Source organism: Scyliorhinus canicula, chromosome 1, assembly GCF_902713615.1.
Source record: "Scyliorhinus canicula chromosome 1, sScyCan1.1, whole genome shotgun sequence".
In the NCBI taxonomy this organism is placed as follows: Eukaryota; Metazoa; Chordata; class Chondrichthyes; order Carcharhiniformes; family Scyliorhinidae; genus Scyliorhinus; species Scyliorhinus canicula.
Window position 1 is genome coordinate 69,589,561 of NC_052146.1, and position 15,121 is coordinate 69,604,681.

The 15,121-nt window shown below is 48.1% G+C and overlaps 1 protein-coding gene across 1 annotated transcript; it reads right to left on the minus strand.

The window, feature by feature from the left end:
• Positions 1-5,499: 5,499 nt before the first annotated feature.
• Positions 5,500-12,787, minus strand: LOC119963565 (immunoglobulin lambda-1 light chain-like). Its single transcript, XM_038792885.1, has 3 exons — positions 12,676-12,787; positions 12,178-12,528; positions 5,500-6,054 (listed from the first exon to the last, which is right to left on the minus strand). Exons 1-3 carry the CDS (start codon positions 12,722-12,724, stop codon positions 5,732-5,734), a joined length of 723 nt encoding a protein of 240 aa, XP_038648813.1. The 5' UTR covers positions 12,725-12,787; the 3' UTR covers positions 5,500-5,731.
• Between the last annotated feature and the right edge of the window lie 2,334 nt (positions 12,788-15,121).

Genomic DNA, 15,121 nt, shown 5'->3' on the forward strand with positions numbered 1-15,121 from the left:
AGTGCGCAGAGGACACTGAAAGTCTGCAGAGGGATATAGATAGTTTAAGTGCGTGGGTAAGGGTTTGGCAGATGGAGTACAATGTTGGTCAATGCGAGGTTATCCATTTTGTTAGGAATGACAGCAAAATAGACTATTATTTAAATGGTGAAAATTTGCAACATGTTTTGTGCAGAGGCACCTGGGCGTCCTTGTACACGAATCGCAAAACGTTGGTTTGCAGGTAAAGCAGATAATTAAGAAGGCAAATTGAATTATGTTCTTCATTGCTGGAGGATGGAATTTAAAAACAGGTTATTTTGCAGCTGTATAGGGTGCTGGTGAGGACACATCTGGAGTATTGTGTACAGTTTTGGTCTCCTTACTTTAAAAAGGATGTACTGGCACTGGAGGGGTTGCAGAGGACATTCACTAAGTTGATTGCAGAGTTGAGAGGATTAGCTGATGAGGAGAGACTGAGTAGACTGCGACTATACTCATTGGAATTTAGAAGAATGAGGTGGGAATCTTATGGAAACATATACAATTAATAAGCAAACAGATAAGATAGAAGCAGAGAGGTGGTGCCACTGCCGGATGACAATAGAACTACGGGGCCGAGGCCTCAATATAAGGGGGAGCATATTTAGGACTGAGTTGAGGAGGAACTACATCATCCAAAGAGTTGTGAATCCGTGGAATTCCCTGCCCACTGAAGCTGTTGAGACTACCTCGTTGAATGTTTTTAAGGCAAAGATAGATAGATTTTTAAACAGCAAAGGAATTAAGGGTTCTGGTAAGCGGGCTGGTAAGTGGAACTGAGTGCGCAAAAAGATCGGCCATGACCTTATTGAATGATGGAGTAGGCTAGAGGGGCCAGATGGGCTACTCTTGCTCCTATTCCTTATGTTCTTATGGCAACATTTTAGATGGACAGGAATGGGCGAAGCTTCCAAAGCAATATTTTACGTTACATACCAGAAAGCTAAGTATCGTCTCCGAGACATATCACATCTGGGCTGATTACTGAGACATATGATTAGTATGGATTCCCCATTTATGTCAGCAAACTGAAAAGGCCAGAATTATGGAGCTAATTTTTGGAGGGGCCGCAGCCGGTGGAGATGAGGCAGATTCTCGCCCCGGGGCGCCGAAAATTTCGCAACAGGGAAATACCGGTCAATCAAATGATGGCAGTTTACCGCACTTCCTGGCGGAGGTGTTCCCTCTTGGATCAGAATTTGTGTAGGTGTTCAAGGGTTATTTGGCAGGCTCCCTGAGCCGGACGAGGCAAAATTGGGGTCGGGGCTTGAATGGGCATGGGGAGAGCAACCTGGGAGAGGGGTGAGATGCATTCGGGAGCTCGCTATCTGCTAGTACTTGTGGCCCCATTCACAAGGGACTGCCTCCGCCCCAAACTGTTCCGTGCTGCGAAATCTGTCAGGCTTCCCGCTTAAAAATGACCTCTCCCGCTGCCGGTTAAATCCAGGCAACGGCGGGTGAGGCCCATAAATTGAAATGAATTGTCCACTTGAGGTCTTCTATGGCTTACTGGCGGAGGTGTCCGCCGATGTCACCTGCTACTGTGGTATTATTGAGGTGGGCCCAGGGCCAGGTGTATACACAGTGGCAGGTTGCCTGTTGAATTGACCTAGACTCCCACCACTTCACATTGGCCAGGGACGGAACATGAGATCCAGTTAACAAAAGCCAAATAGGGTGGCTATTGGAAATGTGAAACTGTTGCTGCCCTCTTCTGGCGGCAACTGACGACACAGACAAATGAATACTCTGCCAGTTGAATTCAAACAATGTTATTATTTAACTCAGACTTTAAGTATGTGGTTATTTAAACAGTTTTGTAAGTTTTAAGACTCATAACTTGAACAAAAATATACTACCCGGATACAGAGAACTTTGCTAGGCTGGCTGTGGGCGGCTTGTGTCTGTGAGTCTCCAAATGCAGGTCCCCTGCCGCGAATGTTGATTCCGGAGCCACCGCCCGCTGAATCTCCTGCTACTTTATAATGCTTTAGCTTATAGTTTATAGTTCATTCATATAAACAATCCGGTAGAACACATAGGCTATATTCATCATTGAGAGAGCCTTGTTCTCGCGTTCCGAAACGAAGTGATAGCAGCAAAAAGCCGGTTGTAACCCATGGTTCTTCTGTCTTTGCCAAGAAATTAATTCTGCAGTGGCAGCTTTTCACACAGACAAATCAAATCTGTTGGCCTCTTTTACCATCATGCCTCCCAGCACATCGTTAGCCATTGTCCTATTTTACCATTATGCCTCACGGCACAATGTTGGCCATTGTCCTCTTCTACCATCATGCGTCGCGGCGCAATGTTAGCCGTCTTTCCTACTCAGCACATCGGGCATCATATATGGGCCGAGAAACAGAGGTGACTGTTTCTGAACGATCTTTTGTCAGAATAAGAAAGAGTACATGTGTAACAAGTTTTAAGATTCAGTAGAAAAGCAGCGAGAGGAAGGTGACGGCGTGTACAGTTCATAATATGTATTTAAATTGATAGACTGAAAAGTAACAGTTCACCCAGCATTATCCTTTGCTATGTGGATAAATGGCTTGGATGAAGGAATAGAGTGTTATGTATTTAAGTTAGTGACCACATTAAATTGGAGCAGTTAAATGTGGGAGAAGTTAAGGGCATCTACCTGGACATAGCATTAATGGATCAGACTGTCTTCTGAATGAGTTGGAAGTGGGGGAGGCTCTATGAACTGTGGATGAATAGAGACATGTAAGGATGCAAGTGCAGAAATCACTAAATCATAGCGCACGGTTATGAACAGTATTGCAATGCTGTTCTGTTTCCTGTCAGATGACCAATCCTCTACCTGCTCTCGCCCAACGCTAACATATTCCATAATAGTATTTTACTTGGTCCCTTATAGAATGTCTTTTATGAAATGCAAATACACTACTTCCGCTGGTTTCCCCTTATTCGCGCTGCCCGACACTTCCTCAAAGAACACTAATAAATTTGTCAGCCACGACTTGTCTTTCATGAAATGACGTGGACTCCGCTTTATTGCATTGCCATTTACTCAATCTCCTGCCAGTGCTTCCTGAATAATGGAATGCAGTAATTTCCCAACGGTAGATGTTCGGATAATTGGCCTACGCTTTCCCACTTTCTCCTCTTCACTTTTCCTCTGAAGAGTGAGCTGGAGATGGTGAGAACAGGAAAAAGGAAAGACATTTGGATGGTCCCAAGATTGCGGAATGGTGTGGATTGAAGAAGATGGGAAGCCAGAGTGGAGAGGATTGGAATAGATGAATCTGTTTATTTGCCTATCCGTTGAATTTAGTAATTGAGGAAACATATGTATCGAGAGCTAAATATATATATCATATTCTTAATACTAACTAATATAAGGCCCACAAAATGTTTACACTACAAGACCGCGGCCTTGTAAAGAGGTGGTGGCCAACCCGGAGACTATTCTGCAGACTGCAGTTTCACCGCGAAATGTAAGATAAAACAGTGCAATAGGAAAACTGCTTGTACAGCTTGTCTCAACTTTCAATCTGAGTTTGTTGACCTGGCGCAGATTGTTCTGCTGGTGTGAATGCTCAGTTAGATGCAAGACGATCTTTCTGCGTTGTTCTCCAGTGCCACCGTGTTTGCTCGCTCAGGGAAACTGGCTCGGGTGCCCTAGGATTTAATGAGTGTTACCGCGAGTTAGCCAGAGTCTCTTATTCTCATCTGGAACTACCTCCGCAATGGCGAGCAAAACGTGCGTCACCGCTGCTTTGCCTTTACTGTGCTGTTCGTTTTAGAATTCTTTCAGTTGAATTAGCTCTTTCTGTAGCATCTGAACCAACTCAATCGGGCGGTTGTGGTTCACTATCGATATCGTTTCTGCCAGAGGATCATCGACATGGCTGGCAAGGTATTTGTGCGATATTTTCCTAATTACTCAAACTTTCCTACGTTTTCTTAAAACTAGCTTCAACTCCTGTTTCGAACTTTTCTCTAAACGCCTTGAGCTCGGCTCTGGCGTGATCAACTAGTCAAATATCCACTGTTTCCGATCCTGCTTCAGGTTGCCAAAACTGTCCATTCAAAAATAGTTGACTAATTCTAAGACATAGGTGTAACTTACATTGTCAGAATTCCATTGACATTGAAAGAGTAGTTGGACTACAAGCAAGAAATTTTCTTTTATCAAATCACCAGTCGAATATTGATTGGTGATGTACAAAGGATGCTGTGCATGACTGTTGAACTAAGAATAATCACAAATAAATGGTCCAGATTCGCAAACATGGGTAGCTGAACTGAAACAAATGAAAATGAAAAATGAAAATCGCTTATTGTCACGAGTAGGCTTCAATGAAGTTACTGTGAAAATCCCCTAGTCGCCACATTCCGGCGCCTGTCGGGGAGGCTGGTACGGGAATCGAACCGTGCTGCTGGCCTGCTTGGTCTGCGCAGCGGGTCTGGCAGCATCTTTGGGAAGGGAAAGAGTTAAAATATCAGATCATCAACTTTCATCAGATCACTGGACTGAACATGGCTGAGCTGAATTGTAGCAAGTCTGCATTTGGAGCTCACTCTCAATTGCTGGACGGAATTCTCCGTTTGGGTGAAGTGTCGACATCGGGACTGAGATGCGTGCGTTTCGTTTCCGTTGGGGGCTCTATTTCTGGAACAATTCAGGACATGCTAATGGGCCAGGACACTGCTGGCACGAATTCCGGTCAATTCCCTGGCCAGGGTGCGTTCTAACAGCTGGGTCCGGAGTTTGATCCACAGAAACTGACAGCCGGAGTTATTTTAAGTGCTCCCCTTACCACACACTCACTGCAGCCACCAAGATGGCTCAGAGAAGATTTGCCCCGAGATAGGAAGTCTGAGGTAGACCCACAGCTCCATACCAGTGAGAAACTGAGGGACACCCTCTTCCCCAGCGTGAGCCGCAGACTAAGCCTGCCCTCCTGCACACTGCCTGCGAGATGATGGCAAAGGCAGTCACCACTGCCTCTCTCACCAGGAGGAGGTAGCTGGTGATCCGAATGGGTGGGGGTCACTGCTGAGTCCTCCGCCTTGAGAGGGGAAGAGGACCAGGGTGGGTTCCATAGGCACGGTGCAGATGACCTCTGGTTGGGGTGATCTCTGCTGATCCCCTGCTTCCTCTGTAATGGGACACTGCTTCCGTGGAGCACCGATGCGTGGTGGGCTGCTGACTGGAGTTGGCGCTTGATTATACAGTTCTGGGTATGAAGGTGACCAGAGGGCCAGCCTGGGTGGGCTCTCAGATGACTAGAGGTCTTCTGAGCAGTTTAAGGAAACAGGTAGTACGCGGCAGTGTGAGCAGCCACGAGCCTGAGTAGCACCAAAGGGGTGCTTTTAAAATACAGTCTGCAGCAATGGCGGTCTGAGCCAGGCCACCCGATGGAAAATCGTCATTCCTACCACGTGTTTGACGGTTTTCTGTAAACATACATTCGAACGTAATTAAAGCAAGAAAATTGTAGCATCAACTGAGACAATGAAAGAATAATTTTATTTCACTGCAATTGCACAAAGAATAGGAAATGGCTGCAGAGTCGGCACATCAAAGCGTTACACCAAATAGTATCCAAAACCTAGCTGGGCATTTTCTTATCAATTCAGGTAGAGCAACAAAAATTAATGAAATATCACCTTTGAGTCCGTATTTTGTTCAATTGAACTTCACTAATGGTGCTATAGAAGAATGCCCAAATTTATTGCATCACATACAGCTGGACCTCTCTATGTTTCTTTTCAGCGGGTTCGCCGAAGTCTCGTGTTTGACCAGACAGGAGTAAAGCTCGTGTGAGTTCCACTCTGAGGCTGACAGAGTCAGATAGCTGCTCACACTGAACGTGTTGTCCGCCTCCTGCTGGATCCGACTGGTCTCAACCCCATTCCCTCTGACACTGCCGTCTACAGTCCATTCAATCTCCGCAGCTCCCGGGTTAAACCCGCTCACCAAACACATCAGGGTCGCCGTGTTCTTTTCTTTGATTTGAACCGGTGACGGCGGGAGGAGGGAAACCAAGGGGGCCTGCAGCGCTGGGAAAAAAAGTAGAAACAACATGTGAAGATCTACTGCGAATCAGATGCAGTCACAATGCAACGATTGACATTCTCAATGTTTTTCCTATCTAACCGTGCAAGTTATATTTTGTAGAATGAGAGCTTCAAAATGTTCCTTCACGAATCACATGGAGTCCTTAGATCAAGAATACTAAGTAACATCCGGGACAAATTCCGAGGGCACCAAGCATTTCGAAAAATGAAATTGACCGAATATTCAATCCTATTCATATTAAGACTCGAAGATCACGATTTTGTTTTCACTCCATTTTCGTTTTCTATTCAGTGCAAATTGCTCGGATTGCGGTGTAAATGTAATACCCCGCAGTGGCCACAAACTTTGTCCGATTATTACTATAATCAACAGCAGAGAAACAGATCATTCACTTGTGACAATAAGCGATTTTCATTTCATTTCATCAGGGCTGAACCGATATTTCTGCTTCACCGGAGTCGCCTCGCATTCTGCTTCGTCTAATTCTATCTGGCTTTCATTTGCCCCTCATACATTTGTTTAATTCTCCCCTAAAGACTCTAAGGCTGTTCTCCTCATCCACTTCATGTGATGACGAATTGCAAACATTCTCGGGGTAAATTGGGCTTCCCTATGTTACTTTATTCGGTCTATTAGTGGCTATGCAATATTTATAAATCATCTATTTAGACCAACACCAAATTGGAAATATATTTTCTACACCTATGTTCCCAAACTCTTTAGTAATTCCATCGTGTTGTGTGAGGTCATCTTCCAGCTCTCATTTGCAAAGTTAAGTGCCCCGGTCTGTTCAATCTACAGTGCACCAGTCCGGTTAACTTGTATTTCAATCGGTATGATTTGAACGCTGGAAGTACTAATGCCCCCGAACAGTCACACTCGACACACTATTTAATCTGAATGCTCCAGTTAGTTCAGCGTTTAGCTGCCTCTTTAAACGCGGAATCATCCGCTGTCGAAACGGCAGTTATTGCTACTTGTTTATGCAACAGCACCATATCATGTCTCACACATTGTACTTTGAAGCGCAGTGGCTCGTAAAAAAGCAAGAGTCTGTAAATAGCGATCCAGTTTCTTTTCCGGCAATGATAGAGGCGATGGTGCTGGCGGGGTGTTCGGTGTATTGGTGGGGGTGGTGTGTTGGTGGAGTTGGGGCGGTGTGTTGGTGGGGGTGGCGGCGGTGAGTTGGTGAGGGTGGGGGTTATGTGTTGCTGGGGTTGGGGTGGTGCGTTGGTTAGGGTGGGGTGAGGTGTTGGGGTGCTGTGCTGGTGTGGGTGGAGGCGTGGTGTTGGGAGTGGGGTGTTGGTGGAGGAGGGGGCGTTATGTTGATGGGGGTGGGTGTGGGGCAGTTTGTTGGTGAGATTGGGGTGGTGTGTTGGTGGGGGTGAGGTGAGGTGTTGGTGGGGTTGGGGTGGTGTGTTGGTGTGAGTGGGGGCGGTGTTGGTGGGATTGGGGTGGTGTGTTGGTGTGAGTAGGGGCGGTGTTGGTGGGGTTGGGGCAGTGTGTTGGTGGGGGTGAGGTGAGATGTTGGTGGGGTTGGGGTAGTGTGTTGGTGGGGGTGAGGTGGTGTGTTGGTGGGGGTGAGGTGAGCTGTTGGTGGGGTTGGGGTGGTGTGTTGGTGGGGGTGGGGTGGCGTGTTGGTGGGGTGAGGTGGCGTGTTGGTGGGGGTGAGGTGAGCTGTTGGTGGGGTTGGGGTGGTATGTTGGTGGGGGTGGGGTGGTGTGTTGGTGGGGGTGGGGTGGTGTGTTGGTGGGGATGGGGTGGTGTGTTGGTGAAGGTGGGGTGGTGTGTTGGTGGGGTGAGGTGAGCTGTTGGTGGGGTTGGGGTGGTGTGTTGGTGGGGGTGGGGTGGTGTGTTGGTGGGGTGAGGTGAGCTGTTGATGGGGGTGGGGGTGAGGTGTTGGTGTTGGGGCGGTGTGTTGGTGCCTTCACCAACACACCGGTGTTGGTGATGGGGGTGTTGGTGGGGTTTGGGGCGTGGTGTTGGGGATGGGGTGGTGTGTTGGTGTGAGTGGGGGCAGTGTTGGTGGGGGTGGGGCGCTGTGTTGGTGGGCGTGGGGCAGTGTTTTGCTGGGGGCTGGGGCATTGTGTTGCTGGGGGTTGGGGCATGGTGCGTGTGTTGGTAGGAGTGGAGGTGGTGTGTTGATGGGGACGGTATGTTGGTGGTGGCGGGGGCGGGTTGTTAGGGGTGGGGGCGGTGTGTTGGTGGGGGCGGTGTGCTGGTGGTGGTCGGGGTGATGTGTTGGTGGGGGTGCATGCAGTGTGTTGGTGGGGTTTGGAGCGTCGTGTTGAGGGTGGGGCTGGTGTTTTGGTGGGGATGAGGGCATGGTGCTGGTGGTGGTGAGGGCGGGGTGTTAGGGGTGAGGACGGGGTGTTGGTGGGGGTAAGGGTCGTGTGTTGGTGGGGGCGGGGGCGGTATGTTGGTGGGGGCGGTGTGTTGGTGGGGGTGGGGTGAGGTGTTGGTGTTGGGGCGGTGTGTTGGTGGGGGTGGGGGCAGTGTGTTGGTGGGGGTGCGGGCGGTGTGTTGGTGGGGGTGGATGCAGTGTGTTGGTGGGGTTTGGAGCTCGGTGTTGGGGGTGGGGCTGGTGTGTTGGCAGGGATGGTGTGTTGGTGGAGTTGGGGCGATGTAATGGTGGGGGTGGCAGCGGTGTGTTGGTGAGGGTGGGGGTGATGTGTTGGTGGGGGTGGTGTGTTGGTGGGGTGAGGTGTTGGGGCAGTGTGTTGGTGAGGGTGGGCGTGATGTGTTGCTGGGGTTGGGGGTGCATTGGTTGGGGTGGGGTTAAGTATTGGTGGGCGTGGGGTGAAGCGTTGGTGTTGGGTGTGAGGTGAGGTGAGGTGTTGGTGGAATTGGGGAGGTGTGTTGTGGAGGTGGGGCTGAGGTGTTGGTGTTGGTGTGGTGTGTTGGTGGGGGTGGGCCGGTGTGTTGGTGGGGATGGATGCAGTGTGTTGGTGGGGTTTGGAGCGTGGTGTTGAGGGTGGGGCTGGTGTGTTGGTGGGGATGAGGGTGGGGTTCTGGTGGGGGTGAGGGCAGGGTGTTGGTTGGGGTGAGGGCGGGGTGTTGGTGGGGGTGAGGGCGGGGTGTTGGTGGGGGTGGGGGTGGTATGTTGGTGGAGTTGGGGCGATGTGATCATGGGGGGCGGCGGTGTGTTGGTGAGGGTGGGCGTGATGTGTTGCTGGGGTTGGGGGTGCGTTGGTTGGGGTGGGGTGAAGTATTGGTGGGCGTGGGGTGAAGCGTTGGTGTTGGGTGTGAGGTGAGGTGTTGGTGGAGTTGGGGAGGTGTGTTGTGGAGGTGGGGCTGAGGTGTTGGTGTGTTGTGTTGATGGGGTGGGTCGGTGTGTTGCTTGGGGTTGGTGCCTGTTGTTGGGTGCTGGGGTGATGGCGGGGTGTGTGTTGGTGGGGGTGGGGACAGTGTGTTTGTGGTGGTATGGTGGCATGTTGGGGGAGGTGTGTTGGTGAGGGTGGAGTGTTGGTGGGGGCGTGCGTTGGAGGTGGGGGCGGTGTTGGTGGGGGTGGGTCGGTGTATTGGTGGGGGTGGAGCTGGTGTGTTGGGGCAGTGTGTTGGTGGGCTGGTGTGTTGGTGGTGGTGGGAGTGGTGTGTTGGGGTGGGGGTGGTGTGTTTGTGGGGGGTGGGAGCAGTGTGTTGGTGGGGGTTGTGTGTTGGGGCGGTGTGTTGGTGGGGGCGGTGTGTTGGTGGTTGTGGGGGTGCTGTGTTGGTGGGAGTGGTGTGTTGGGGTGGGGGTGGTGGGTTTGTGGGGGTGGGGGCAGTGTGTTGGTGGGGGTGGGGGTTGTGTGTTGGGGCGGTGTGTTGGTGGGGCGGTCTATTGGTGGGGGTGGGGGCGCTGTGTTGGTGAGGGTGGATGTGGTGTGTTGCCGGTGATGTATTGGTGGGGGTGGGGCGGTGTGTTGGTGGGGTGGAGCTGGTGTGTTGGTGGTGTTGGGGCTGCTGAGTTGGTGGGGTGGGACTGGGTGTTGCTGGGGTGGGAGACGAGGTATTCAGTGTGTTGGGGTGGGTGGGGATGGGGCGTTGGTGGGGATGTAGGCATTGTGCTGGTGGGGGTGGAGTGTTGATGGGGTGGGGGCGAGGTGTTGGTGGGGGCGTTGGTGGGGGAGAGGTGTTGGTGGGGCTGGGGGCGGGTTTGTAATTGGGTGGGCGCGGTGAGTGAGTTGCTGTTTGTTCGCTCGAGCTGTGATTTTTAAACTAAATTTCCAAAGTTGCAAATAGATTCCGAACTTCCCATTGAACCTGGGATCTCTATTTCTGGCATCATGCAAAGGAAAACACTAAGCATCATGCTGGACTCCCGCAATATCAATATTCACCGTTATTGGGGAATTCAGAACAGCGAGACAAGATTTTGTAATAAATGCTCGACAATTAAGGAGTGAAATCAGGAAGCACGTTTTCACAAAAAGTCTGATGGAAATGTGAAAGGGTTGGTCCCGGGACGGTAGTGATTATTCGGTATGTTGGGATTTTCTGACGAAGGTTGTTAGATTTTTTCCAGGGTAACATTGTAAATGGTCTCGGCAAACAATGGAGTTCAGTAGAGCGTGGAGGCATGTTGGTGATCAAACTGAATGGTGGGGCCAGCTGAAAAAATCTTTTCCTGTTCTAATGTAATCTCCGGAGAGGAGATTGAAACCAAAATGAGCCGATCGGAACATAAGAACTGGCTGGTCAGCCGGACGAATAAATAGTTTGAAGGTGTAATCTGCCGCTTTGTTCAAATAATTTCCGAAATGTAACTTGCAACGGAGGCAACATTCAAATATCCCAATCCTTTGCTGACTCGTCATTCATTTACAGGGTTTTTCACCTGTAAAAAACTTTTTACTCAGAAGTCATATATTTTGCAAACAGGAGTAAAAATTTGATCACTGATTTGATTTCATATAAAATTAATTTAATTTGAAGGGGCGGGTCTCTCACTGGTTCTAAAGTCTGCGCGGGATCTCCGCTTGATGTGTTTTACAATGCTACATGCACACACAGGAAAGACGGGGACGGAGTATCTGACCGTTAAGTGCAGAGGAACTCCAGTTTTGCAACCTCCATACAGCAATCTCCCCTGTGAGCACAAAGGCGAAAACCCTGTCCAGTTGTAGGAAATATTTTTTTCGGACCTCTTTACGGCGTTCAACCAATCTCTCTGAGATTAAAAATACCCAGGAAGTATCATTTAATCAAATTCAACTAATCTCTCTGCCGGTAATATAGTATAGTTTCCTTAAAAACATTGAACCAGACAAAACAGAAATTTTCCGATTGTTGCGATTCGCTTTTCCCGCCTGGAGCGCACTCTCCCCTGCGGGTTTCTTGGACGGCGTGGGATGGTTTCAATGGAAAATCTCACCTTCATGGATCAGTCCGCCGCCGAGAAATACGCGGCTAGGGATCCGGGGAATCAAATCACCGCCCATAAAGTCCCCGTGGGGCAACAATCCACTATTTCCATTTTATCTCTGATATTCTCAATACCCCGGTTCCAAAAAGGAACATTGGTTTCTTAAAAGGTATATTAAAATTTGGAAACAAATCGATCCATGATTGTCATTTATTACTTACCAGTGAGGTTATGAATATATAATCAAAATGAACCATAAAGTCGAAAATAATGCGCTCACTGAAACATTTCCGCTGAGTTTTAAGAGCAATAATTGTTCCCAGAAAGCACACTCGCTCCGGGTCCCTGATTCGGACCATTCAATGTTCCCAAGTTTGAGAATTATAAAATATTTCACGCTTAATGAGTTTACAAACTTGGACGAGAGGCGCAGGTTTAAGTGAATGACAAGTAGCCACATCTGTTCATTACCGACTCATGCAGATTGACAATGAATATCTAATAAAACAGTAACAAGTTCATCTACACCCCGGGTCCCTCTAAGGGATATTCTGAAGACTTTAGAAAGCTATTTTTGTGCGACATTATCTGGTGCATTTGGCAAACAAAATAGAAAAGCACTTCTGTCTCCACATCGGCGATATAATGAAGCAATGATTAATTTATGCTCCAAAAGTGTTTCTCTGTTACTGGACAAATCGAGAACTTCAGATCTTAAAATTCAATAGCCTCTGATGTAAATCATGAAAATTGTACTTACGGCGCACATTGAGTTTGGTTCCTCTCCCGAAAGTGAATCCCCCATGAGTGTAATCCCAGGCAGCACAATAATAATCGGCGACATCCTGGACATTTGCATTGGCGATGGTTAGGTGCATAAGGTTATTCGATGTGATCCTGGACCCAGTGATTCGGGAAGGAATCTCCGAACCTCTGCGCGAAGCATAATCATTCCAAACATAGACAGGGACACTGCCGGTTTTCTGTCGATACCAGGTCGTGTGGTATTTGTCCATGCTGCCTCCGGACAGAACGCAAGTGATTGCGACGGTTTCCTCAAGTGAAGTTGAGATGGACGCGGGCTGAGTTAGCACAGGGCCGGCGTTGGTACCTAGAGAAATACAAAGTAATTGTTTAGCGACCATTCGGGAAAGAGTGCGGAATAATTATAATTCAGATCCAACCAGGTCAAACACTGCACCACCCGATCAACGAAATGCAAACAGGTGTTTTAAAGCTTTTCCAGCCCCGTACTCACATTGCAAACAAAGCGCCAGGGCGGCGAGAACACGGAGCCACTCACTCATCTTGTAGATTATTATCAAGGTCAGAACAAAATATTTCCTTCCTCGAACCTAATAATTCGGCAGCTCCTAAACCTCCTTTAAAACATTTACCCGACCGGATATCACGTTCGCGCCTATGGTATATGCAAAATTCTAGCACGTCTCGGCTGTTTATTGGATGCTTGGGATTGGTCTGATTGATGTTTGTAAAAATTAATCCCATGCATTTTTAATAGCAGACTGAATAACATGCTGAGACTGTTGAGGAGAAATCGCATTGCCCTCCTTACCATCTGACACTGATTGAGTTCCTATGAAATTCTATTGGTTGCGAATTAACAAATATTATACTATTTACAATCTGTTGCATTGAGAGTCAGTTGAAATTAGCGCAAACCGGAAGAGGAACATTACGCAGTGCAATTTTATCGAATGCGCCTTTGAGGAACTGAGCATTGTTCAATTGAAAGAGAGATCAAGCTACATTGCAGAGGAGGCTACGAGCAAACCGTTTTGCATGTCGCGTATCTCCTTCTTCAAACCTCCGAGATTTCGATTTCCCTTCATTTTAAGATTCAACGCCCCGAAGAGTCATTCATTTTACAGTTAACAGCACCAAGATAACAGACTGTAAATAGGGAGAAACACAGAATTATTACGGCGCGGAAGGGGAATATTCGCCCCAGCGGGTCTGTAATGTTCTCAAAATGAGCAATATGACTTAGTGCCATTCGGCTACACCTGAGCCGTACCCTTGCACACAGTTTCCATTCAAATAATAACCTAATGCCACCTCGAATGCATCGATTGAACCTGTTCCCACCACATTTCCAGACAGTGCATTCCGCACCCCAACCACTCGTTCTGTGAAAACAATTCTCTCATCACGTTTGCATTTTTTTTTTGCACATCATTTTTGAAGCAAAGAAATGTTACGGCGCAGCACTAGATCTTTCACCACAGCACGGTAGCACAAGTGGATAGCACTGTGGCTTTACAGCGCCAGGGTCCCAGGTTCGATTCCCCGCTGGGTTACTGTCTGCGGAGTCTGCACATTTTCCCCGTGTCTGCGTGGGTTTCCTCCGGATGCTCCGGTTTCCTCCCACAGTCCAAAGACGTGCAGGTTAGGTGGATTGGCGGTGATAAATTGCCCTTAGTGACCAAAAAGGTTAGGAGGGGTTAATTTCAATCCAATCTTCTGTGGCCGTGTACCGTTTAAATAAATTGCGCGTTTCCGCCTCAACCACCAACATAGGCAGTGAATTTCAGGTGACAACCACCCTCTGGGAGAAAGAACGTTTCCCCAATACCCTTCTCGTTCTTCTACTAATCTATCTCCCTTGGTACTTGACCCGTCAACTAGGGGAACACGCATTTCCTGTCTACCCTGTCTATGTCCCTCATGATTACGTACACCTCAATTAGGTCACCCCCTAGCTTCCTCAGGTCTAAAGAAAACAACGCCAGCCAAGCTCTTCTAGTAGCTGGAATTTTCAAACCCTGACAACATTCTGACAAATCTCCTCTGCACACTCTCCAGTTAAGTTATGTCCTTCTTGTAATGTGCTGGCCAGAACTGTACACAAAACTTCAGCTATGGTCGAACCAGTGTTTTATACAGTTCCATCATTACATCCCTGTTTTTGTATTCAACCCCTCGCCCAGTATAGGAGAGCATTCCACAGCTTAGTTGCAAAGATCTGAAAACACAAAGGGCAAAGGTCTGAAATTGCTGAACTCAATGTTTAGTCCCAAAAGCTATAAAGTCCGTAATCAGAGGATGAGGTCCTGTTCCTCGATTATAAGAACATAGGAATTATGCACAAAAGAAGACAATTCAGCCCTTCGACCACCTACACCATTCAATCAGATGATAGCTGATTTCTTCCTGGTCTTAAATCCACCTCCCTGCCTGCCCACATATCCCTTTAACCCTTTTTTATCGGAAATATATCTGCCTCCTTCTTGAAATCATTTAATGATAAAGACTCCACCGCACAATGCACAGAGAGTTCCATAAATTCACCATCCTCTGCGAGTAGTTCCTCCTCATCTCAATTCTAAATCTACCGCCTCTCAACTTATATCTGTGAACTCTCATTCTAGATTTCCCTACAAGGGGTAACATTTGGTGTAACTTTACTTTATCAATCTCTTTTAGTATTTATATATCTCGATAAGATCCTCTCTCATCCAGTGAGTATAAGCCCAAACTGTTTAACCTCCCCTCATACATTAAACCTTTCATCCCCAGAATCAATCTGGCGAACCTCCTCTGAACTGCCTCCAATACCACCACATCCTTCCTCAAATACGGAGTCCAAAACTGGACACACTACTCCAGATGTGGTCTCACCAACACCCTATACAATTGCAACAACACTTTTGTACTCCAGTCCTTTTACAATAAACCCTGGC

Bases quoted from the DNA above. Each gene is read 5' to 3' on its own strand.
- LOC119963565 (XM_038792885.1), bottom strand. From the start codon at position 12,724: ATGAGTGAGTGGCTCCGTGTTCTCGCCGCCCTGGCGCTTTGTTTGCAA. The intron at 12,529-12,675 runs GTGAGTACGGGG...GTATTTCTCTAG, and splicing joins CCTGGCGCTTTGTTTGCAAT to GTACCAACGCCGGCCCTGTG. The intron at 6,055-12,177 runs GTAAGTACAATT...TTTTTTTCCCAG, and splicing joins AACCAAACTCAATGTGCGCC to CGCTGCAGGCCCCCTTGGTT.